Genomic DNA, 25,271 nt, shown 5'->3' with positions numbered 1-25,271 from the left:
ACTTGGGATAAAGTGACACGGTTTCTCTAGATCAGCACCTGAAGTCATTCTACCTAATTTAGACGGAGAGTGCGACCTTGAAGTGGATAGATGGGGCATGTGGGGGAACAGGGAGGCATTGTGTGACTTAGGGGTCTCAGGTCTCCTCCAGGAGGCAGGGCCCACGATCTGGTCCCTTCTCTTCTAGTTGCCCGAATGGAAAATTGATGTAGGACAGCTTAGCCCAGGTCAACAAACTTTTATTGCCATTTCTGCCAGATTCCTGATTCTTCCACTGTAGAAACACTGAGTTCTGGTGCTGGGGGGATGAGGGTGGAGGGTGTTGCCACTCCTCTGCCAAGTTAAAGAAAACCCCACTTGCTGGAGAGGGAGAACCAGACAGAGAGGAATTCAAGGGCATGTATGGCTTAGGCCGGCTTCTGCTGACTGCAGAATATAGGGACCATGGTTCCAAATTTTTTTGCGAAGGGGGTGGGGATGAATTTGGCTGCTGTTGTACCCCCTTGCCTTTACTGCCATGTTTCCATGGAAATGAAGGAGGGGCAGGATGTAGCTCACTTTGAGTACCTGGGAGGGTGGCAAGGCAAGCATTTGGTAAACATATCCCCTTCCACTCCTACCTCCATATACCCAGCTGTCCCCATGCAACCCCCAGGCTCACTCCCCTCTGCCTGCTCCACTCCCTTCCCCTCTGGAGCTGGGGTTATGCCAACTGGACTCCAGGCAGGGCTGCTAGTGTCTGGTCTCCACAGCCAGGTCGCCCTGGCAGCCAACTCTAAGTATGTCCACCTAGCTCCAGAGCAGCCCTAACAGGGCTGTCTGTTGTGCCTCAGGAAGCTACGCAGCAAGTATCCCTACAGCTGTCTGGACCACCGCTGCTTCCCACACACCGCTGACCAGACAAAACTTCAAGCACAAACCCAAACGTTCAAGGTTAGAAACAGGACAAAATAGTTCTCTAACAATGCTGAGGCTAGGATGGGGGATGTGAGGCACGTCCTTCTGAGACCTGAGCCATCTTGTGCCTTGTCTCCTGGAGTTTGCTTCTTTCCACTGGGCCCTCATTGCTGGGGGGCTGAAATCCAAATCGCCATAGGGTACTGTTCACAGTACCCTCTGCTGTTGGTCCATGAGGCTTGCCCATCACCACGGTCAGGCGGCACGGGAAGGCTTCTCAGTACCACGGGTCAGCCCGGTGCTGCTGGTTGTACAGCTGCAGTTTGATCTGATCTTTTATTTGATTCACCAGGACCTGGGACAGTAGGATTCCCACCAGCTGCAAGGGGCAGAATGGATGTAGCCCTCAGCAGAGAGGGACCGTCTTGGCTTTCCCTGGCTTAGTCTTCCCAAGGCAGCAAGCACCCCTACCCTCACCCCATGTCAGTACCCAACCGATCCCTGGATGCCTCCACAAATGACAGCCTTTGCAGAGTTTGTGAGACCTTGAAGTTGGACAGGGTAAGTTACCTGCGGGATGGCCAGGCCTAGGGCCACGCCGCCAAGTAGAAACAGGTTGCTGTGTATCCAGTTGACCAACTTGTCAATACAGCCGTTAGTGTAGATGACTTTACTAGCTTCCAAGTAGTCAAGAGCCTGCATACCTTGGCCACACATAGTGTTGATCACTGCCTGAGGGGAAAGTTGAGAAGCTGGATGGTACTCCCACACCAGGGAACACTGGCTGATAAACGTGCCAACTTCCCCAACTCCCTAAGTTGTCAGAGAAGGTCTGCAGAGAATACTGGAATAAAAGTGGCTTACTGCAGAACTCCCTTCCAAACTCCCTGGGTCCGATGCTCAGTTTCAGACCTGCCTCTTCTGAAGCCCACGTGGGCTATTGGAGTGGAAGGCAAGCATGACCCCACAGTGGGGTGAACACAAGCATCTGCCAGCCACCCTGCACACCAACTGGTTAAACTAGGGGATGGAGTGTCACCATAACAGCCTTGCTGATCAGGAAGTAACTTGGAGTGTTCCCAGGAGGAAGTGAAGTAGGGTGTTTGCTCACCTGATTGGGGGTGGGCAAGCAACAGGAATAAGGCACAGAACAACGCTCACGGCTGGGGTTGTCCTCCGAGCAGTTGAAGTACATATTCTGAGACCAGTCTCTGTAGGAAATCCCTCCACAGCAGCTGAACTGCAACAAGACCACCAGAGAGATTAAGAATTACTGGTTCAGCTTACAGTCCACAACTCCAGAGAACCTAGACAACAAAGACGACCCTAAGAGAGAAATATATGAATCCTCCTAGGAAGGAGAAAAAGACATGATCTCCTAAGTAAATTGGGAGCACAGTGGGGGGGGGGGAGAGGGAGGGTGAAAGGGGAGAGGGGAAGAATGGAGGGAAGTGGGGAAAATATATAGCTCAATTAAAAACAATAAATCAAATAAAATTTTTTAAAAAATTAAAAAAAAATCACTGATTCCCCACACTAAGGTGGCCAGGGGGGTTCATTTGTAACATCAGGTTATTCTAAACACATCTGTAAACTCAAGCTTCTTGGTTGCTTTCACCTGAAGAAATTCTCTTTTTAATTCTTTATGTATCTTATTAGCTAGTGCTTGATACTCCAACAGCATGCATCACACACACACACACACACACACACACACACACACACACACACCTGTACATATTATTCAGGTGTAACCTCTTGAGAGAAGGTTCTGGGTTTACAACCCTATAAAACATAGCCTGACAGAAGGAGATACTTAAGTTTCTGGCTAGACTGGGGTTGCTCAATGATGGAGAATATGCTTAGATTGTGTGACCCCTGGATTCACTTCAGTACTACCAAGAAAAACTATTTAAATAAAATCCAAACTGAAAAACTTGACATTAAAAAAAAAATCCAAGAAGAAAATCTTCAATATCACGAGTCCACAATTACTCCAGGGAAGCAAACTGAATCCTAAAGTCAAAAGTCGCTGACCAGGGAAGAGACAACAGCAGTGGAGCTGAAAACATCTCCATTCAAATCTCCCTTTGATTCACAACAGCATAACGCAGAATAGCCACAAGGTGGACACGACTCAAGTTTCCACCCACTGTTGAACAAAATAAGGCAGTCACTCGAAGAGTATTATTTAGTCTTAAAAAAGGAAATTCTGGGGGCTGGAGAGATGGCTCCGAGGCTAAGAGCACTGACTGCTCTTCCAGAGGACCTGAGTTCAATCCCTAGCAACCATATGACGGCTCACAAGCTGCTGTAAGGAGATCTGGTGCTCTCTTCTGGTACGCATGCATACATGCAGGCAGAACACTGCGTAATAAATAAATAAACCCTTTAAAAAATAAGGAAATTCTGGCACATGCTACAACATAGATGAAACTTGAAGCCATGCCAAGTGAAAGAAATCAGTCACAAAAGGACACATATTGCATAATTCCATTCATATGAAGCCCCCAAAGTAGTTACATTCACAGAAAGTTGAATAGTGGTTGCCTCTATTGTTGCGAGTGAAATGGAAACTATTTAATGGGCACTGTTCAGTAGCGAAAAATGAAATGTTTGCGCTCCTGTGTGTGTGTGTGTGTGTGTGTGTGTGTGTGTGTATACGCACGTGCGCGTGCACACATGCACACACAGACAGACACCACAGTGCATATGTGAAAGCCAGATGACAACTTTTGGGAGTTAGCTCTCTCCTTCCACTGTGGATCCCTAGCACCAAACTCAGGTTGTCAGTCAGGTTTTTACCCTCTCAGCCATCCCACTAGCCTGAAGAGTTTCGTTTTGTGTTGAGATGCAACCAGGCTGGCTGGGAATGCAGTATGTAGCCAAGTCTGGCTTTCAACTCTCAATCTTTCTGCTTTCATTTCCCTAGCACAAGGGCTGGTGTGCCCTTCCAAACAGACAGATGGGAAAGTTCTACTGATAAATGGTAGCGATGGGCACAGACAGTGTGATTTTTCCCTTCCTGTACTGGAGATTGAACCTAGGACCTCGCCCATACCAGGTGCTTTACTACCGAGCTACAACCCTAGGGTCTCACACGTTACACAGGCTGTCTCTGAACTCACACGACAGCCCTAGGGTCTCACAAGTCACACAGGCTGTCCCTGAACTCACACGACAGCCCTAGGGTCTCACAAGTCACACAGGCTGTCCCTGAACTCACACGACAGCCCTAGGGTCTCACAAGTCACACAGGCTGTCCCTGAACTCACACGACAGCCCTAGGGTCTCACAAGTCACACAGGCTGTCCCTGAACTCACAGGACAGCCCAGGAAAGCCTTCAATTCTCGATCCTTCTGTTGTAGCCTCCCATGCAGGGAGGATTACAAGTTATGTCAACACGTCCAGCTAATGTAAATATTTTTAATACTTAAAATGGTGAATTCTGGGTTGTGGGCACAGCCCAGTGTTATAGTTTTTGCCCATGATGTTCAAGGTTTTGAGTTCTACTTCTAGGTTGTTTGTTTTGTTTTGAGACAGGCTTTCTCTGTAGCTTTGGAGCCTGTCCTGGAGCTAGCTCTTGTAGACCAGGCTGGCCTCGAACTCACAGCGATCCGCCTGCCTCTGTCTCCCAAGTGTTGGGATTAAAGGCGCGCCACCACTGCCCGGCTCACAGCTTTTAATGTAATATATAATAAAATATATAGTTCCTCATTCCCCTACAGCAAACCCCTTACAACGATTTTTTTTTAAATATTTATTTATTTATTATGTATACAATATTCTGTGTGAATGTCTGCAGGCCAGAAGAGGGCACCAGGCCTCATTACAGATGGTTGTGAGCCACCATGTGGTTGCCGGGAATTGAACTCAGGACCTTTGGAAGAGCAGGCAGTGCTCTTAACCACTGAGCCATCTCTCCAGCCCCCACAATGATTTCTTAAAAATTCTTCCAGAATCCTTTTGCAAATAAGAACACAGAATCTTTCCTGTCCTTTTCTTTACATAAGCAGTAGATTATGCAAATTATATGCACCATTATACTCTTTAACAGTACCTGTTTCTCCCACAAAGTCCATCCCAGAATATATTACGTTGCAAGTAAAAAAAAGGCCACAGGCTTACAGAGTGAGACATTTCTTGGACAACCGTAACTTTTAGCCCCTATCCCCCATGACACTGGATGACCACACTATGTTTGGCTGGTACCTTCTTCTGGCCAAAGTCAATGAGGTTCTGCAGGTCCAGGTCATCTCGATAATGCACAATAGCATTGTTGATTAATTCACTCACTTTCCCCCGAGCCTGCCAGAGACACAGTGAAGCAATCAGGACACAGGATTAATCCATAATTTATTAATTCCCTCAGAAATAACAGCAAACACAGATGGGCATCTGTGATAGTTTGAATATGCCCCCTAGTCTCAGATGTTTGAATATCAGTCCCTCGTTGGTGGTACTGTTTTGGGAGATGTGGGAGGTGTGGCTTTGTTGAAGGAAGTGTATCACTGGGGGTGGGCTTTGAATTTTAAAAGCCTTGCACCATTCCCAGTGCATTCTCTTCCCTCCTTGTGGGTCAAGACGCGAGTCCTCAGCATCCTACCTCTGTCACCATGCCTGCTGCTTGCTGCCCTGTCTCCCCCTGCCGTGGCAGACTTATCCTTCTGGATCTGTAAGTCCAATAAACTCTTCTCTAAGTTGCCTTGGTCGGGGTATCTTATCACAGCAACAGAAAAGTAATCTATGTACCGCTATTTTGTCTTTTTGTTCCCCTTTTCAGATTTCTCCCTGTTTTACGGTCATAGCACAATTTGTAGGGGCAGAAGGGCACCCGCCGTACATAGATACTACAGTATGGTCGGAGGCCCAGGGTAGCTCTTCCCAGTCTTAGGCCACGCCCTAGCAGATCAGCACAGGCTTGGCGCTCTCCCATCCCATTCTGGGTATATGCTGACAGCCACTAGAGTTAATGAAGCCAAATGCCCTAAGTCCCTACCTAAGTACCAGCTCCCATCTTTCCAGCAAATCTAATCGGTGCCACTGTCTCCCATTCTGGCCTCCTTTTTTACATACTGGATGTTTCTATCACATCCTGCGGGCCATTAACTCACCAGCGAGCCTCATTCTGTCACAAATGCATTTTGTACTTTACCCTTTAACGACCTTATAAATTTAACGAGAAGCCCTGCGAGCTTTGGTGACTGAGACCTTGTTCATACAGGATGAAGAGGGAGAGCCTGATAAATAAAACTCTCACTCTTTGCTCCTTAACACCAAAATGGGAAAGCATAATTTAGGGGCCTGGGTCACTAAGCAGTATTAGTGACGAGGCAGTCACTAATTTCCCCCAAGAGCGGGGGCGAATCACAAACTAAAGTTAAAAATGAGGGCAGCTACCAAAGGTCACGGTCATATCCTCTCAGATCATCTTTAATCTGAATCAGCCTTGAAATCCAACCTACCAAGGGAAGACGGTTGGTTTTCAAGATCCATCCAGTCTGGGGCTCAGGTGGGCAAGAGAAACATTGATCATGACGTCATTGCTTCTCAGAACTAGCTTTCAAAATAATGCGGTGTTTGTCTACCTCTGCAGATCAGTACCTCAACATATCTATTGACTAGTGTCACGAAGAAATGAATTTTGTGTCTTTTTTTTTGGAAGAAAGGGGATTACTGTGTGGCGACACTGACCCCTAGTGGACAGAAGAAAATTGCATCTCCTTAGACTTGATGCATCTACTTTATTAAGGCAGAAGGAAGTACTTGTCAGCTACACAGATCAGCTCAAGACAAAAGTTTCACAAGAAACAAAAGTTTCACAATTTTGTATCATGGTCTCTTTCTGCTCAACTACTTTTGCTTTGGATTTTTGTGTATTTGTGTGTTGAGACAGGGTTTCTCTGTGTACCCCTGGATGTCCTAGAACTCGCTGTAGACCAGGCTGGCCTGGAACTCAGAGATCTACCTGCCTCTGGAACACTGGGATTGAGGGCATGTGCCACCACACCTGGCTTCTTTTCCTGTGATTTTATCTCACAGCCTTGTACTTTATTCCTGCTGACTATCTGGTTCTCCCAGCCACCGCATTTTTAATTTTGTTTCTGAGACAGGGTCTCACTAGGTAGCTCTGGCTGTCCTGGAATGCACTACGTAGATCAAGCTGTCCTCAAACTCACAGCCATCCACCTGCCTCTGCCTCCTGAGTGCTGGGACTAAAGACGTGCACCACCACACCTGGCTGCAATTTTTTTCTTTCTTTCTTTATCTTAAAAGACAGATTTTTCACTATGTAGCCCCAGCTAGCCTGGAACTCACTAAATAGGCAATGCTGGCCTCAAACTCATGGAGATCCCCCTGCTTCTGGCTTCCCAGTGCTAGGATTAAAGGAAAGGCTGGTTCTTAATTAGGACTGTTGCCTCAGGACAGCCCACCTCCAAATGTGGGAAACAGGGTTCAGAACAGGCTTAGCCTTCCCTCTGCCTACGCATCTAGTTCAATAAACAGTTTTAGATAAAGAGTCTCTTCAAGTCTGTGGTCCTGATCGCAGTTCTACTCAGTCATTTACCATTCACGTTTGCAGGTTATTTTAATGTTTCTCATGGTTATAGAATTTTCTTCTCTAATGGCATCTCAGATTGTCAAAGGAAAACGCCTTACAATCATGAGATTCTCCTTAACAGGTTGATGTTAAAGGCCATTTATTCATCCCTAAGGGGAACCTTTCAAAGGCTGGTACTTCCCAGGGGAAAAAGTGCTATGGCTAATTAGTCAGGAGTAGGAACTTCCCCTTCCTCCCTCTGGTACTGAAGAGGCCTCTAGGCTCCCTGTGTTACCTTGTCTGAGAAGACGAAGCCCAGGATGCCAGCAGCCAGCTGCAGCAGGAACACGATGGTGAGGCAGAGGGAGAACTGTGGCACACGGGCAAGACAAGAGACAGTTGTCATTGCTCGGGAAAACAGCCCTTTCCTGGGCCAGGCAGGGTACTGAGAGGCAGCCAGGCTCTTCTCCACACCCCCCTCCAGCATGGCAAAGGCTACTGCCTCTAGGACAATGATGCAGAGGTGGCCACCCTGTGTTGGGTCACCCAGAGCACTCCACAGTGAGCAGTGTCCAGCACTTAGAAGGTAGCACATGACAGAACGAAATGGAGCGTCTACAATGTGGCCTAGCGGTTCAGAAGGCACAGGGAGAGGGAAGCAAGGCCCTTCTGTGGAGCCTTTGCGCACTCACCGTCTGAAGAAGGCAGATGTTCTCTCGAAGGGATCCGATACAGCCACAGAAGGTCAGGAGGAACATAAGGACACCCACCACGATCAGCAGGATGGCAGGGTCCACCGCCAGACAAGCCAAGGCTGCTTCTGGGAAAGAGGCTGACCCTCAGCTGGAGCCCAGTGCCCTCTGAGGGGGCTCCCAGGAATGGATGGGATGGCACGGGTGTACCCACACTGTTCTTCCTGCGCTAGGGGAGTCTCCTTGCCTGGTAATGATTATGAGAAACCAAGACCTTCCCCAGGGAAGAACAGAAAGCATGTAGAGAAGTCCTGCCGTGTAACTGCAGGAACTGGGGAACAGGCTCATGGCGGGGCGTGGAGTGGGGGCAGCACTGTCACTCCAGCGATGAATTAGAATGACATTGGGCTCACAGCTGGGTGGATTCCTAGAGACTCATCACTTCGTCACTTCGGGGTAAGCTAGCTAGGGAGGGCAAAGTCCTTGACTGCTCTCAGCTCTCCACAGGCTCAGCTTCTTTCCAGGTCTTAGTCTCACGGGGCAGGCAGATCTTGGGAGAGGGACGGGGGCTCAGGAACGCCCAAGTGAACCGCCAGTCTGACATGACCCAGGGCCAGAGCGAACACAAACAAGGGCACAGTAAGAGTGTGAGAGGCAGAGGGAGACCTGGAACTCACCTGCGTGCTTCATCAGCCTGGCATAGACACCCACAGCCACCATGACCATGGAAATGACCTGTGGGAACAGGCAAGGAGTCAGATTGAGACTGGGATTGAGAGAGCTCTGGATACAATGAAAATCCTGCTAGGAGGGCAGGGAGGACAGCTCTCCCGGGTCCGGGTGCAACATCCCACCTGCCTGTCCCCAGTGACAATGCGAATGCCGCTTTACTTCCGTGAGAAATCCCCAGTACCGGCTCCTTCATTCTCTGCGACACAACTATCGCGTGAGACAGAGTGTCCCCATTTCACAGGTGCAGAAATTAAGATAGTACAAGTTTCATATAGAATGGAACAGTGATTAAGCTTCCAGACAGGCTTAGGGGGTACAACTCGGTGCTACAGCACAAGGCCTGGGTTCAGTCACAAGCATCAAAATATCACACACACACACACACTTGAAACAAAGCATGGCCTTCTGAGAGATTCAGATATTTAACCCTATTTAGGACAAATTTCTGAGTCTCAGTTGATTTCTGCATGTGAAGCTGGAATTAAGGACAAAGAACCAGGTGTGATGGTTTACGGCAGTTAACCTTAGCATTTAGGAGGCTGAAATGGAGAATTAAGAGGTCAGAGTTAGCCTGTGCTCCAGCACAAGAGCCTGCCCCAAAGGGAAAAAAATTTATTTTTATTTGTGTCTGTGTGGATGCGCACTGAAGTTAGAAGATGGCGGAGGTGATCCTTGGATCCCTTCCAGGTGTCTGTGAAATGCTTAGTGTGGGTGTCCTCTGAGTTACAGCAATCAGCATTCTTAACCACTGAGCCATCTCCCCAGTCAAAACTTTAAAAATGTATACTCAAGTTTCTTTTTTTGTTTCTTCTCTCACCAACCCCAGGAAAGGCTTCTCCGTGTAGCCCTGGCTATAATGGTACTTGCTCTGTAGACCAGACTGTCCTCATACTTAGAGATCTGTCCACCTGTCTCCCAAGTGTTGGGATTAAAGGTATGAACCACTATGCCCCATTGAACTTGTATTTCTTATATCTTAAAAAACGTTTTAGGGGCTGGAGAAATATCTCAGTGGCTAAGAGCACTTGCTCTTGCAGAGGACCTGGGTTAAGTTCCCAGCACCCACACAGCAGCTCATAAATACCTGTAACTCCAGTTTCAGGCAATCTGGTCCCTTTCTCTGACTTCTGAGGGCAACTTACATACATGCAGGCAAAACGCTCATACACATAAATAAAATAAGCTGATTTTTAATGGTTGCATTCATTTCTTCATTTGCGAATGTATGGGCTCATGCCACACCGTACACACGAAGGTCAGAAGACCGTTTGCAGGAGCTGATTCTTTCCTTCCAGGGGACAAACTCGGGTTGTCAGGCTTGGCACTGAGCTATACCCGCTGATTCATGCCGTCGGTCCAGAAAAAAATATTTTTGTAAGAGTTAAATAAAATAATGTTTGGAAAGCACCTAACATAATTTCCAACATTAAATATCCATCACCAGTGCGATCACACAGCGATTGTGCGATTCTGAATTCTAACCCACCTGCATCAAAAGGCAGGGCTTCCAGGCAGATAGATGTGGGCTCTAGCTCTCCAACTCCCTTGGAAGCCAAGGATAAAATGCACGTGGACACAAAAGGCAGGAGTGTGTGTGATTCCTGGCACTACCATGGAAAGGAACCTTTCTAGACTCTGGTGTCAGTGAGGAAGAATATAACCGGAGCCTGACAAGTGTCGTGGCTCCTCTCTGTGAGAGCAAACCCATTAAAGGTCCCCAGGGGCTTTTAATCCCTGGACCCCCAAGACTGCTCGGTAGCCCCAGCTCCCTGCTCAGCTTCAAGCCCAGTTTCCAGGCTGGTGCTAAGCAGCGGCTGACTGTCACCATGGCAATAGATGAGGCCAGGCTCTGGCAGAGAGAGTTCTTAGTAGCAGGGACTTGACCAACTCGGTAAGGAAGGGTATGGCAGTTACATCCCACATCCTGCAAGACAAGAATCAGCTGGAAAGGACCATTTGGAGGGGTCATCCATGAAAGAAGGGAGCTGGGCCCCAGGACAGGTAATAGGGTCAAGCTAGTCCTCTGTGAAAAAGGTATGTTTTCATTTGGCACTTATTTCTGAAAATTCTTTATTATTTAGTGAGTTAATGGCTAATCCTGGATTAAAAATAAATCTTTGGAACGCTTTTTTGCGAATCCACAGCCCTTTCTCCTTCATCTGGCCCTTCCTCTGACTCATACTCAGCATTATCAACTGGCCTCCAAATTTGTGTTTGTGCATCCACAACCCTGCCTACACACACACACACACACACACACACGAAACCGAAATCTGGCCCCTCCTTACTTTGCTCCATATATCATCAGCCTTCATATTCTGTCCAGAACAAACAGGACAGCTTACAGAGCCGAATGTGGGGGTGCTGGAGGTGCCTGCTGACTCTCCCTATAGCGTGGCCAGGCTTAGGAAACATGGGGGAGGTAGGAAAACCATAGGTCAGTCGCCTCCAGGTATGGAAGGGCCCTTTGACAGTATGAGTAAATGTCTCTGTCCCTTAAAACTTACCATACCTGGGCCAGCAGATGGCTCAACAGGCAGAGACACTCGCTGTGCCGTACCTGGAACCTACTCCACAAAACCATCCCCTGCCCTCCACACACACACACACACACACACGTGTCTTTAGTTAGGATTTCTATTGCTGGGACGAAACATGACGGCCAAAGAGCAAGAAAGGGTTTATTAGGCTTCCACTTCATCATTGCTGCTCATCACTGAAGGAAGTCAGGACAGGTAACTCAAAACAGAACAGGATCTAGAGGCAGGAGCTGATGCAGAGGCCACCAAGGGGAGCTGCTTACTGACTTTCTTCCCCTGGCCCGCTCAGCCCACCTTCTTATAGAACCCAGGACCACCTGCCCAAGGATGGCGCCACCCATCATGGGTTGGGTCCTCAATGGTCACTAAACGGGAAAATACCTTCCAGCGGGATCTTGTCGAGGCATTTCCTCGGCTAAGGCCCCTTTTCTCTAATAACTCTAGCTTGTGTCAAGTTGACACACACAGCTAGCCAGTACAGCATGCAATTCCCTCGTCACTACACATAACTGCAGTTCTGAGTACCATTTTACTATGGATTGAATTAAAAACAAGTATCTATTCCATGTTTCTGTTGTTCCCAGTCTCCTTGAATGCTAAAATGTTCTAGATTGGATAACTTTGTACAGGGATCAAGTCAGCAGGCGTGATGGTGCATGGCCGTAATCCCAGTGTTCTGGAGGAAGAACCGGGAGAATCAGAAGTTCAAGGCCAGCCTTGGCTATGTTGTAAGTTGGAAGCCAGAATGGGCTACATGAGACCTTATTTCAACAAGAGAGAGGGGAGAGGAGGAGCAGAAAAAAGAGAGGGAGGGAGAGAGGCAACATATCATAGGGCACCTTAATTCTCTCCATGGGCCTGTAATTGCAACAGTAACTCTGTCTACTAGAGTAAGTAGAATAATGTCCCCCAAAGACAATAAGGTCCTAATTCTATGAATCTATGAGTATATTATCTTACATGGCCAAAGAGACATTTTGCAAATGTGATTTAAGATTTAGAGACTGAGAGACTACCCCCCAGGGCCCAATATGATCACAAGCAGACCTTATCAGAAGGAAGGAAGAGGGTCAGGTTCAGAGAGGGAGGTAGAGCAGCCATGGATGTGGTGCCATGGATGCAGGCAGCCTCGGATGCTGGAGCAGGAGAGGTCATCTCCCGCAGAGAACACAGAAGGAGCATGGCACTGCGGACACTTGATGATAGCCCAAGGCAGCTGGTTTTGGATTTTGGACCTCTAGAAATGTGAAAGATCAAATTTGTGTTATTTTAAACATTAAGTTTGGGGAGACGGGATCCAATACACTGTTCAAATCCAACCAATCATCTGCTAGTATAAGGTACTGTGAGGACCTACAATCTGTGTGTTATTCTGGAGAGAAAACAAGAGCATCTATAACTTAGAGCGATGGCTCTCAACTCCACCTGCTATAGAGTCACCTGGGCACCTGGGAGTGGAGGAGGTACTTCAACTCTTAATGCCCCGACTGCCCTGCAAACCAAATAGTTTACAATCTCTGGCAAGGAGGCCCAGGCAGGCATAGTCTGGAAGCCAGGGCAGCCAGCTGGAGGACTTTGAAAATGCAGCCAACCAGGAATGTAAAGTTGAAGCTAGGTTACATTAAAATCAAGACTGAGGCTTGACTATTATTAGTAGCTCACGTGGTCACTAAGGATGCCCTTCCTCGGAGCTCTCCAGATCTGCATCTCACAGCTTTATCTCCCACACCTCTGTTCTTGCCCTCACTTCCCACCCCAGAGCCCTCAAAGCTGCTGCCATGGCCAGGTGAGTGCTGCCGATATTAACAGCGTTAAACTTCAAAGCTGAACAGAACTTCAGAAACGGACCCTTACACTCACCCCTAAATACAGAGGAAGCTAAAGAGCAGAAGGGACATTTGGTCAAATGTATACGGATGCTGTGGCGACGTCTGAACCCAGTGCAATTTCCCTATCACATTCCAGCAATCTTTCTAGGGTGTCAGTCTTTGCTACAAAATCTCCATAATAATGACTTCCTTTCCTGAGGACAGAGATAAAGTCACTGCTCTCCCTAGAGTGGGTTTTCAGATAATGGACAGAATGAAGCCTGGCTAGAAACTTTTAAAAGCTAGGTACCATTTTCAAAATAGATGAGTCTAACTTTTACGCAAATTTATATTCCTGAAAAGCTGCCAGTTAAATGATATAAAATAATTTGTATGCACCAATGTGTGTGTGTGTGTGTGTGTGTGTGTGTGTGTGTATTCTTATATACAGTGAGTAATCACCTTGGAATGAAAATGGTCATCCCTGGCCTTCAGTGAGGAAGGGCTAGTTTAGGACCAGAGCAGAAATGTATTATGATGAACATGGAACAGGTTGGGACAGAAAGTAAGAAAGTGTTCAGCCATAAAACTGGGGCAGGGAAGATGGCTCAGTGGGTAAGAGGATTTGTCATGCAAGCATGAGGACATGGATTCAGATCCCAGCACCACGTGAAAGCTGGGTATGGCTAAGTGTGCCTGGAACCCCAACATTGGGAGCATGTAACTGGAGAGCTTGTTGATCTGCCAGGTGTGTTGAAGTGGAGAGCTTTGCATTCAATGAAAGGCCCTATATCAAAGAAACTGGCAGGGAATGGTAGAGGGAATCTGTGTCTCCCTTTGGCCTCCATATGGGCGCTCCACACAGACACAGGCACACGCACACATGCGCGCACGCGCACACACACACACACACACACACACACCACAGTCAAAATTCCCTTATTGGTGAGACACAGGCACCAAGTGAATGAGCTACTAAAGGCCAAAGCTAGGAAAAGTTAAGCATCAAAATAAATAAGAATGGGGGCTGAAGAGAGGACCCAGGCTTGGTTCCCAGTAACCACACTGGGTGACTCACAACTGCCTGTAACTTCAGTTCCAGAGGATCTGAAACCTCCTCTGTTCTCTTCAGACATTTACCCTCACACGCACATTCCTACACACATGCACATATGCATACACATAATCTAAAAATAAAAACTAACTGTATTATGATCCATAGTATAAAATAGATTATTTGTGCATCTTTATTGACACAAATAAAGGACTTAGTAAATAGACAATAGCTAATAAATGTAGGTATCAAAGAGGTAGAACATAGCTCCTTGCTGCTAAGTGTGCACTGTGCATAGTCTTTCCCCAAAGATCACAGCACAGAAGAGGAACAAGCAATTACACATCATGGAAACCAACCCACAGCACCTCAGACTCTCGATCAAGGTCAGCAGCAAGAGGGATGACGGTGATGAATCACCGAGATAATACAAAGTGAGGAAAAGGTTACTTTGCCACTGTGGTCTTCCCCATCAGAACCCACAACCCCAGGAACACCATGAGCAAGGTATTAGGCAGTTCTGATAAAGAGATGTCCACAAAAAACTACAAAAAGACCTTCAACACCCTTCGAGGCTATCAAAAACAAGTTTGAGAAATGTCACAGCCAAGAAGAAGGAAACATGGCAACCAAATGTAATGCAGTATCCTGGAAGAGAGAGGTAGGAGAGCCTGATTGAAGTCCAGAGCAGGACAGCATTGACTGCAACAGACACAGCATGCTGATGTTAGCATGGAAAAGCTGGTCTTAAAAAGCCTTTTTAAATAAGGGTTGGTGAAAGGGGTCAGTGAGCAAAGGAGATTGCCAACAAGCCTAAAGACCTGAGTTCAAGTCCTGGGACCCACATGGTAGAAGGAGAGAGCCAACTCTAGCAAGCTGTTCTTTGATTTCCATACATGTGCTGTGACACACAAATACCCACACTTAGACATACACATACACACAATAAGGAAAAATAAAGGCAGAAAATATTTAAATAAAATTTAAATAAAATCACTGGGTGGTGGCACATACCAATCCCAGCACTTGGGAGGCAGAAGCAGGCGGATCGCTGTGAATTAGAAGCCAACCTAGTCTACAGAGTGAGTGCCAGGACAGGCTCCAAAGCTACATGTGGAAACCTGTCTTGAAAAGCCAAAAAAAAAAACCCAAAAACCAAAAACAAAACCCAAAACCAAACAACAATAACAACAACAAAAAACAACAAAAACCTTAAACTTTTTAGTTTTTAAACTTAGGTTTTTGGGGTAGCATCTTCTATTGAAATTTTTTTCATATAACGTATTTTGATCATGTTTTTCCTCTCCCCAAATTCCTCCCACCCAACTTTATGTTCTCTCTCTCTCTCTCCCCATTTCAAAACAACAACAAAAACTCCACAAACCCAAAAGTCAAAACAAGCAAAAGACCAACAAGCAAAAACAAAACGTCCACAAACATAACACCGGATTAGTTTTGTGTTGGTCAGCTGCACCTGGGCATGGGGCCTGTTCTGAAGTGTGGTTCATATACTCAGTGAGATTCCACTGGAGAAAACTGGTTTCCCTTCACCAGTGGGTATCAGTTGCAGATAATTTTCCTGCTAGAGGAGGGACCCAATATTCACTTCACCCTCTTTGCGCTGGGACCACATATGGTTTGAACCTGTAAAGGTCTTACGCATGCTGCCAGTCTCTGGGAGTTCATACATATACCAGCCCTGCTGTGTCCTGAAGACACTGTTTCCTTGGAGTCCTCTGTGAGTGCTGGTGCTTATAGTCTTTCTGCCTCCTCTTTTGCATAGATCCCTGAGTCTTGCGGGGAGGACAGCATCCCATTGAGAACCCAGTGCTTCAGTCCCTCACTCTCTGTACACGGCCCAGTTGTGGGTCTCTGTTAATTCCCATCGACCGCCAGAAGAAGCGTCACTGATGTGGGTTGAGGTACTGATCTGCACCCCAGGCTAGAGTCATCACTGGGGATCCCTAGGAAAAGCTGGAGATAGCCTAGCAGGCAAGCTGGGGTAACATTTTAAAGCAGGGTCTTGTTGTCAAGGCCGGCCTCAAACTCGCTATGCAGCTGAGGATGACCCTGAACTACTGCTGCTGCCCATGCCCCTCCCCTCCTCCCCTGGCCTCCCAAGTGCTGAGAGTACAGACATTTGCTACCACACCTGGTAAATTACACATTTTTTGAGGGAATATTATATAGGTACTGTTGTATTCTGAGGACGCACAGGACGCTAATTTCTATGATAGAAACACTTTTACTAACATAATATGCTATTAAATATATGTCTTTGCATGTCATAAAACAACACAGGCAGTACTGTGCATAAAGACTGTCCTTGTTTCCACTACAGTATTGTTGCTGGGCCTCTGTCCCAGTGCTGACTAGAGGATTAACAGCTAAGGCACTGACCTGTTTTCTTTTCAGAAAGAAAACAGGAAACAGAAAATTCTCCCCATTATTTTGCCTTCTCTTGCAAATTAGGAAAAGACACCCAGGACTGGATATATGTAAGGAAAAAAAGGGTCTTGTTCTAGCCTGTACTGTACTAGTTCACGACCCCAGGTTGAGGCACTGAACACAGGCTCCCAAGCTCAGTATGAACGACTACAGGCAAACTGGTAGCTGGTGGCTTGCCAAACCCTGAGGAGGCCCTGGGAGATAAGAGCAGGGCCCTGTTCCTAGACGCTACACACATGCACGAAGCCTTTGTAAAACAGAAAATATTAATTATTACCAAATATTAGTATCATTAATTGTCATCTTTCTATGGCTGATGGTGGGACTGTTAGCAAACCAGTTTTAAGTTTGAGGCTGACTCATTCCCATCTACACAGCGTTCTCGTCCTCCCTGAAGGAGGCGTCACCTTAGGGCCTCCCATCTAAGCCCACCTCCAGCAGGGGACTCCTAGGAGCCGCTTCCAGGGACAGTCCCTTCTGTGAGTGCCAAGAGTTAGCACCAGACTAAACTTGATTTATTTTTTTTTACGTTTATTTATTTATTCACTTATTTGTTTGTGTGTGTGTGTCCACACATGCATGTTCATGCCACGGTGTACATATGGAGATTGGAGGCCAACTTTTAAGGCGTTGGCTCACTCCTTCCATGTTCTGGACTGAACTCAGGTCACCAAATTTAGAGAAAGAGACTGTCATCTGCTGAGCCATTCTGCCAGCTCCAGACTACACTTACACATGCTATCTCATCCCAGCTGTGAGGGCACGAGTGTGTCTCCATTCTACAGAGCTGAGGTTCACGGCATTCAGGTGACGTTGCTAGGTCATTCAGGTCGTGAGGCTGAAATGGGATGGGAACTTATTCTAGTCCTCAGAGCCTTAGGGCCTCAGCCACAGGACTGGCCACCTTCTTATCTCTGCATCACAGGCACCCCGGACCCCACGCGCATGCGCACATTTCCAAGGAGCTCTCGTCAGACACGAAAAACAGCAGCCCTGGACTATCTTCAGGAGCAGCTGGCAATCTCCAAAGTAGGCAGTGCTCAGGGAGGGGAATAAGATAGCATGAGAAAATAACAGGGTACCAGCAAGGCCTAGAGGGACATTCAGAGGGATCTCTAAGTGACACCCTAAAAGGGAAGACACGGCATGAAGAAGCAGGGCCTACCAGTCAGAGAACCCTCCAAGAGAAAGCACGGGCCTTGCCTAGTGGCTCCACATTTCCTAATCCATCTGCAGACAGTTGTGTGCGTGTGTGTGTGGGGGGGGGGGGGTGATTTCAACGGCCACTTCGTTAGCATCTTTGCCCCTCTTCTGAGGGGGATGGTAGAAGACAGCTGTTGCACTGCCTGGACATCCTAATCTTTCCCTGAGCCGAGGTCCCAGACTCAACCCTTTGCCAAAGCAGTCTATTTAGAGGAGACAGGAAGGAGTCTCTCCTTTGTTTCTCAGGTTTTTCTATCCTATTTTTGGGTGAAATGGAGGAAATCACAGCCTCCCAGACCAAATCAGGGCCCCCCTCACTTCCCAAGACCCCCACATGCTGGTCATCCCAGAACTGCAGATCCTGGAATTCTGAGGAGGAGACTGTCTGCGTGGCGCGGACTCTTGGCTTGCTCCTTCTGAACTGGATGATGTTACCTTGACAGAATGGAGAAGTCCGCAGGGCTCTTCCCTCATTACATCTGTGGCTGACCCTTTGGTGTCTTCCTCAGATCATGGCTGCTTTTGCACTTCCAAGGAATGCATGAGGAAGGGAAGTCCACCAGAGCTTCCCATACAACTGTTCAAACTCAACAGTTGCTGGACATACTAATGCACGCCTGGAATCCCCAAACTCAGAAAGCTGAGGCAAGAGGGCTGCTGTGAGTTCAAGGGCAGCCTGAGCTACACAGTGAAGCCTCCCACCCCCAACCCAAAATCAAGGTCCTAGAAGGACCAGCCTAATTCATAGTCTGATGATCTGTTACTAAGACTATGAGAAGAATTTTACATTTTTAAAATCCCTTCTAAAAGTTGCTGAAAATTTAACTTTCTACTTAATATAAGACCAGTGGGGTTTCTAGGGGAGATAGGAAAGCATGCACGATGTGATGGCTCTTATCGCCATTTAAGTGGTTTGAAGCTTATTTGTTCTTTAGTGACAAGGTCTTACTATGCGCCCGTGCTTCTGGCTTGCCTGGAATTTGCCTGGTAGCATGGCAGACTGATCTTGAATTCAAAATAGTCTATTTTGGCCTTGAATTGAGGATCCTCCTGCTTCTTCAGTTTCCTGAGTTATGGGATTACAGGAATTCGATAATCTGGCATTTCTATTGTTTTTTTTTTAAAGGAATCTGGAGCTAGGCATGGTGACTCATGCCTATAATCCTAGCACCCAGGAGGCTGAGGCAAGAAGATCCCTGTAAGTCTGAGGCCTGTATCACAAAATCAGAAAGAGCAGCTGGAGAGATGGCGAGCAAAGGACTTCTAGCCCCAGAACAAAGACCTGAGTTCAAATCCCCAGACCCACAACAAAGACCTGAGTTCAAATCCCCAGACCCACAACAAAGACCTGAGTTCAAATCCCCAGACCCACAACAAAGACCTGAGTTCAGATCCCCAGACCCACAACAAAGACCTGAGTTCAAATCCCCAGACCCACAACAAAGACCTGAGTTCAAATCCCCAGACCCACATGAAAAGCTGGACTTAGCGGCACAGTGTCTACAATCTCAGTACTCCTGTTGTGAGATGGGAGGCAGGGACAAGGGAATCCGAGAGACTCTAAGGCCTTCTACCCTAGTATAGGCAGCATAAGAGACCCTGTCTTAAACAAGGTGAAGACAGATACCTGAGGTACACAGACAGAGAGACAGAGAGAAAAGAGAAAAAATATATATATCCACGACAGCCTCCAGGACTGTATAGAGAAACCACGTCTCAAAAAAGAAAAGAAAAGAAAAAAAATCAGAAAGAAGCTAGACTCTGTGGTATAAATTTGTCTGTAATCTCAGCACTCAAGAGCCAGAGGCAGGAGGATCAGAAGTTCAAAGTCAGACTTCACTACATAGTGAGTTTGAGCCAGCCTGTCTCAAAAACAAAACAAGAGTCTGATTGCTTCATTTATTGAAGCCTCCCTAGCCCACCAGCTTCATGAATGTGGAGGAGAAGAGGAGGTGGGAAAGTGTATCAGGAGAGATGGAAAGACCCTTCCAGCACTATAGGATTTCGATAGGTTGGATGTCTGGTCACCTCCTCCTGGCTTCTGAGGCAAGTCACATTGCCACAGGTGGTCTGGGATGATTCTCGGTGTTTGGAGGACTCAGTGTCTGGAGTGGACTATAATGGGTGGTACTTCTTCATCCAAATCATGACACTTATTCCAAAGGGTTTTTGAAACAACATGCATCATCATATAACTAGGGCCCCAAACCAACAGATCTCCTAAGCTTTCTCTAGGCTGTGTCATGGCTATGCTGCCCTATAGTACAAAATGGCATTTTGATAACAAGGTAGTATTAGGTCAATTCTTACAATACAACTACAATTCTATTAACCATGATCTGAAGCGTTAAGCATGTTAACCTTCTTCCTGTCTCTGTTCTCTCTCAGGAGACTATACTTCCTTCTTTTCAAATTTGAGAGCTTACAATGGTAGAAAAAAAAATCTGTATGGTTGGGTTTTTTGTTTGTTTGTTTGTTTTTTTCAAGACAGGGTTTCACTATGTAGCCCTGGCTGTTCTGGAACTTACTCTGTAGACCAGGCTGGTCTAGAACTCACAGAGATCTGTCTACATCTGCCTCCCAAGTACTGGGATTAAAGGCATGTACCACCACTGCCTGGCTTTAATTTTTTTTTTTTTAAAGAGTTCTCACCAGTGGCTGGGATTAGCCTATGGAAGATACGGATGGGGTCTAAATGTGCCACAGATGAAGAGAAGAAATCCAGATGCTGGGGGTGGCAACCACATGTGGCTCTAAGGGCATGGCTGTCATTTTTGTCTGACCTGACTCAAGGGAGAGGTGTCAGGCAGGTAAATCTATGAGGGAGACAGAACGAGTCTCTGAGGGAGGGAGAGAGAAGGGACATTGTGTGTCCACTGACGAAGCTTCGCTCTCTCAGGCAACAAACATTCCATCAACCTCTACTCCTGCCCCAGGTACTAGCAATCCAGAACTGACTGGCTGGGTGGGTGGTGGTAGCACACACCTTTAATCCTAGCACTTGGGAGGCAGAGGCAGGAGGATCTCTGTGACTTTGAAGCCAGCTTGGTCAACAAAGTGAGTTCCAGGACAGCCAGGGCTGTAACACGGAGAAACCCTGTCTCAAAAACAAAAACAAAAAAACAAAGCAAAAACAAAAACAAAACAAAACATCCAGAACTGAACTCAGCAGTCTCTACCCTCAGGAGCTGGGGTCTAGATGGGGAGACGGATAAATAAGCACATGACTGCAGTAAGGGAAGGAAAAGAAGGGACCAGGTAAGCACCCCAACTGCTGCCCTAGGTGGAGATAAGGGCCAGCAGGGAGCGGAGCTGTGCTGATACTGCCCAGGGCTAGTACACTGTTTCCCTGCAGCACTGTCTTAACTCAGTACAGAGGTGACCGACACAGGGAGGTGGAGAAAGGCAGTTACTTCTAAAGAGTTTTAATACAACTTCTAGGATCTTGGAGCAGTTACTTCAGGCCATGGAAACCCAACAATCCGTCGCCCAGCAACCTGATTCTGGGGAGAAAACCAGAGCTTCCAGGCCAAAGAGGAAATGAGATTTAAAACATAAACAGGAGAGACTGATTCTGATTCCAAGGGAGGCATCAGCCATCCGAATCAGACTCCAAATGCCCTGAGAGCCAGGACTCCTGCAGCAGTAGAGGTGGCCCTGAATGTGAGCCAGGATGATGCTGGCCACCTTCCTAATGTGTATCAGGCACAGATACAAACAGCACCCCTACATAGCTCCCCAGGAGCTGACCAGATGCATGTACTCTGCCTGCAAAGTGGCCCAACTGCCCCGGCCATGGGTGCTTTCCATGCAGAAAAGGGGAATTTGATTAGGATAGTGGAAGCCTACAAGGGACATCGCATACCAGTCCCTTAAGTGGACGGGAACAAAGACAAGCTCGGAGCTGGAGAAATTGTCCTTCACTGACAGCTGCATGGGTGTGGGGTGCAACTGGGGCTCTGGGCCTGGGAGAGAAGTGATAATCAGCAATGCCTGAAAAGTACCTCCCTTTCACCCTCCCTTAGGGAGGCCAATGTCCCAGGGACCAAGACATGGAGAGATTCACGCTTAGATCCTGCCCCCGCCCCCCAGGTCTTAACGAGAGAAAGCAGTTCCCAAAGTGATTTATTCTTCTATACATAGCTTACAGAAATAGACAAATTCCTCCTTTAGAGGGAAAAGATTAAGGACAGAGGGACAGATATGTTGGCTTAGAGTCACACAGTAAGTAGGAGCCGGAAAGAAACTGGGGCTCTTGTCCTTCCACATGCTATTTCTAGAGCCACCAACCTTTTGCATCTGCAGTAGGCCAAAAGGGGGTTCTGCTCTAACCCGGGTTCTGTACTAACATGGAGAGCCTCTGATTTTGAATGAAGCATTTTTAAAATTTTAGCTTATTTAGTTTCTCGGCAGGGTCACATTTACCCAAGGTGAGGGAGCATTTTGGTCACCCATGTGAGTGGATGGCCAGAATGCCTTCATGAAGCATTTTAACCAAGGTAAATGGGACTAGGAGCCTGGCTCTCTGCTGGACTGTGACCCCCCCAAAGTTATTTGTTTGATAAAAGGGGTGTAGAGTAGGGCATAACAGCTCAAGAAAATGTTCCAGGACACGAGTGGCAAATGCGCCGGCTGCTGACCTGAGGGTGACGGGAGAGAGAGGTATCCAAGGAGGACCCACTGGTACCTACCCTGCAGGGTGAGTTCCCCTCAGTCTATCCTTTCAGCCCTGAAGTGTACTGGTGAGGGGTCTTCTTGTTTACAAACCTCTCAGGAAAGCAGAACCCAGGCCATGAGAACTTGGGTTGACTGGTTACCCCACAGGCTACAGTATCAGCCATCTGGGCCGCGGACCTCCCTGACAAGTATGCCCATTCAGTAGCAAATCAACAGTGTAGGCCTGCTAACCAGCTGCTGGACCCTGGTGAAGACACTGGCCATCGCTGTGATTGCGCTTTCTCCCGGGTAAAATGTGGAAGTCTAACGGGATGCCTGCTACATTTTTTTTTTATCCTAGTTCTAAAACCGAGAATGTGACAGAAGCCCAAACTTCCATCTTCCCAAGAGTATGCCGGCTGAGAGTGAGCTGTCACCACCCACCTCCGGGATTGCTCTCATTTGTCCCAACAGGCTAACACTTATGTACTCCGTGTCTGCACTTCACACCATGGTCCCTGTGAAACCTTTCTGGCAGCCGCTCAGTTGCCCGGGCTGCTCCTTCTCCTGGGAAACAGATCAGACCCACTATTCTTCCCTCCTGCAAATCTGAACTATTGGTCTCAGGCTGAGGTAGGCACGGATGATAGGCTTAGGGGGCTGCAGCTCTGGTGAGGTAGGGGCTGCCAGAAGGATGGGGAGATGGGGAAGGACTTCCCTCTGGTTTGAAACCCAGAGGGGCCCAAGCACTCTCTAGCAGTGAAACAGGACTCAGCTAACATTTTCTGATGAGCTCCCCCTGAATTCTCAGCCCGCTTCTGCCACCTCTCCATTGCACCGGATTGGAATTTTGGGGGGAGGAAGGGAAGGCCTGCAGGCTTGAATGGATTTACCCAGATCGGTCAAATCAACAAGGATTGCAGAGTGGGGACCAAAATCCAGGTGTCTGGAGCCCTAGATCAACATTGTTTACACTTTTCCCACCCCCAAACAGAAGATTCTGAAGGGGCTCCCAGCCTTCCAGCCCAACAGAGGATCCTATTTAAATTAGCTGAAGGCTGTCAGCTCAGAGAGGAAAAGCAGGTCTTGAAGGAGGCAGGGCAAAGTTTAGGGCCACTCTGGGATAAGCAGGATATACATCGGACCTAGAGGCCATTCTTAACCCTTTTCAGCCTTGACAGGAGCAGACACTGAGGCCTACAAAAGGGAGAGATATAGCCCCTTGACCCATCCCCCTGAGGAACTGAGGGAGGGAAGGCTTGGGGTTTCCCTTCCTTCTCTCTCCCTCTCCCCCACTGCCTGTTTTGGCAGTCGGGCCTTCCAGCACCCAGGCCTGAAAGTCCCTAACCATGAAACGTGCCCGTGGGGTTGTCCAGCCAGCTCTTCTACCAAACACATCTCTTTTGGCCTCACACAGATCTTCATCCCTGCTAAACCTTCATCCCTGGCAGCAAGAATGATGCCCCCTCCTAACGTCCCCTCCTGACAGGGAAGCACAGTGGTGTTCCTCCCCTGGAGACATGCCCCCGAAGTGTCCCCAGCCCACAAAACTATGCGGCACCACTCACCACGCTCCTGGGCACCGGACAGCCCAGGTCGGCCCACCCTAGCCACAGGCAGCCCCCTTGGCGCTCCGGGGATGCCCTGCAGCGCTTGTGCCCCTTGACCCCCGAGCCTCACCCAGAAGAGCATGTTGAAGAAAAAGAGCAGGTATTTCACCAGCGGACTGACGAAGGAGAACTCCTCCCCGTAGGCAGCGGGTGCGCCAGGTCTCCGCGCCATGGTTCGCCGCTGCCCCCGGGGGCCTATCTCCCAGCGGCCGCCGGCCCACCTGCGTGCCCCGCAGCCCCGGACGTGAGCCGCGGGCCCACGGGGACCCGGACGCCGGGATAGCCGCACCACACCGGGAGCCTCCCGAGCCGTGCGTCGGGGAGCCGCGCGGCCGGGGAACGGCGCCGCCGCTGGAGTCGCGGCGGGCAGCGTGAGCGGCGGAGTCTCCACCGCGGCCGCAGAGCAGCCTAGCCCGCCCGGCTCCCAGGCAATCGGGCCCGCCCCCTGGCCGGCCATTGGCGAGGCTGCCTAAGCCTGACTTCTCATTGGTTGGCGGCTGATGTCACTAAGCAGCCAGCCATCCCTCTCCTCGGAGAGGCGGGGGAGACACCTGTTCTGTGAGGGACAACTTGTTAAAGGGTCAGTGGTTCTGCTTCTCCCCGCCTAGAAAGCCTGCGGGCTGCAGCTGCTTAAGGGAAAAAGAATGAGGAAAAGGAATGCACCCCGCATCCCACACCCACGGCCTCTGCCCAGTTGCTGTGCACACATGCAAACACATGTACGTTAAAATCAACAAGTACGCACTCTGTGTTGAGCAATTCGTTCAACGCTGTGGAAACAGAAAAGAATGAATGTGATCCTCAGGGATCAATAAAATCAGAGAGACAATCGACAGGTACCTACTGGAGGGCAAAGAACAGATGCAATCCTGTTTAGCAACATACATATTTAATGCTTGTTTAAAGCTCAATAGTGGAATTCTCAAACCGTCCTCACCAATCTTGCCATCCTGTCATTACCGCCCAGGCCCTCTATTCAAGCCTTCTCGGAACCTTGATCTACATAGATACATGTTTTTTAGCATGCTGATGGGGCATGCACAGATTGAATCCTGAGCAAGTGGTGGCCATTGTACAGGCTACAACAAG

General features: G+C 48.2%; 1 protein-coding gene across 2 annotated transcripts; it reads right to left on the bottom strand.

Annotated features, from left to right (window-relative positions):
- Positions 1 to 223: 223 nt before the first annotated feature.
- On the bottom strand, positions 224 to 24,488 carry Tspan33 (tetraspanin 33). Of its 2 annotated transcripts, none has more exons than XM_085683808.2 (8): positions 24,253 to 24,488; positions 8,809 to 8,866; positions 8,132 to 8,256; positions 7,735 to 7,809; positions 5,111 to 5,206; positions 2,009 to 2,137; positions 1,468 to 1,629; positions 224 to 1,276 (listed from the first exon to the last, which is right to left on the bottom strand). In XM_085683808.2, the coding sequence occupies exons 1-8, from the start codon at positions 24,352 to 24,354 to the stop codon at positions 1,175 to 1,177; spliced, it is 849 nt and encodes a 282-aa protein (XP_085539934.1). In that variant the 5' UTR covers positions 24,355 to 24,488; the 3' UTR covers positions 224 to 1,174. The 2 variants fall into 2 exon arrangements, with proteins under 2 accessions (XP_085539934.1, XP_085539933.1); XM_085683807.2 differs by having other exon boundaries at positions 8,132 to 8,259; positions 24,253 to 24,485.
- Between the last annotated feature and the right edge of the window lie 783 nt (positions 24,489 to 25,271).

The sequence above is a fragment of the Myodes glareolus genome, chromosome 25, assembly GCF_982192425.1.
Source record: "Myodes glareolus chromosome 25, mMyoGla1.1, whole genome shotgun sequence".
Taxonomy (NCBI): domain Eukaryota; kingdom Metazoa; phylum Chordata; class Mammalia; order Rodentia; family Cricetidae; genus Myodes; species Myodes glareolus.
This window is presented reverse-complemented; position numbering and strand designations above follow the sequence as displayed.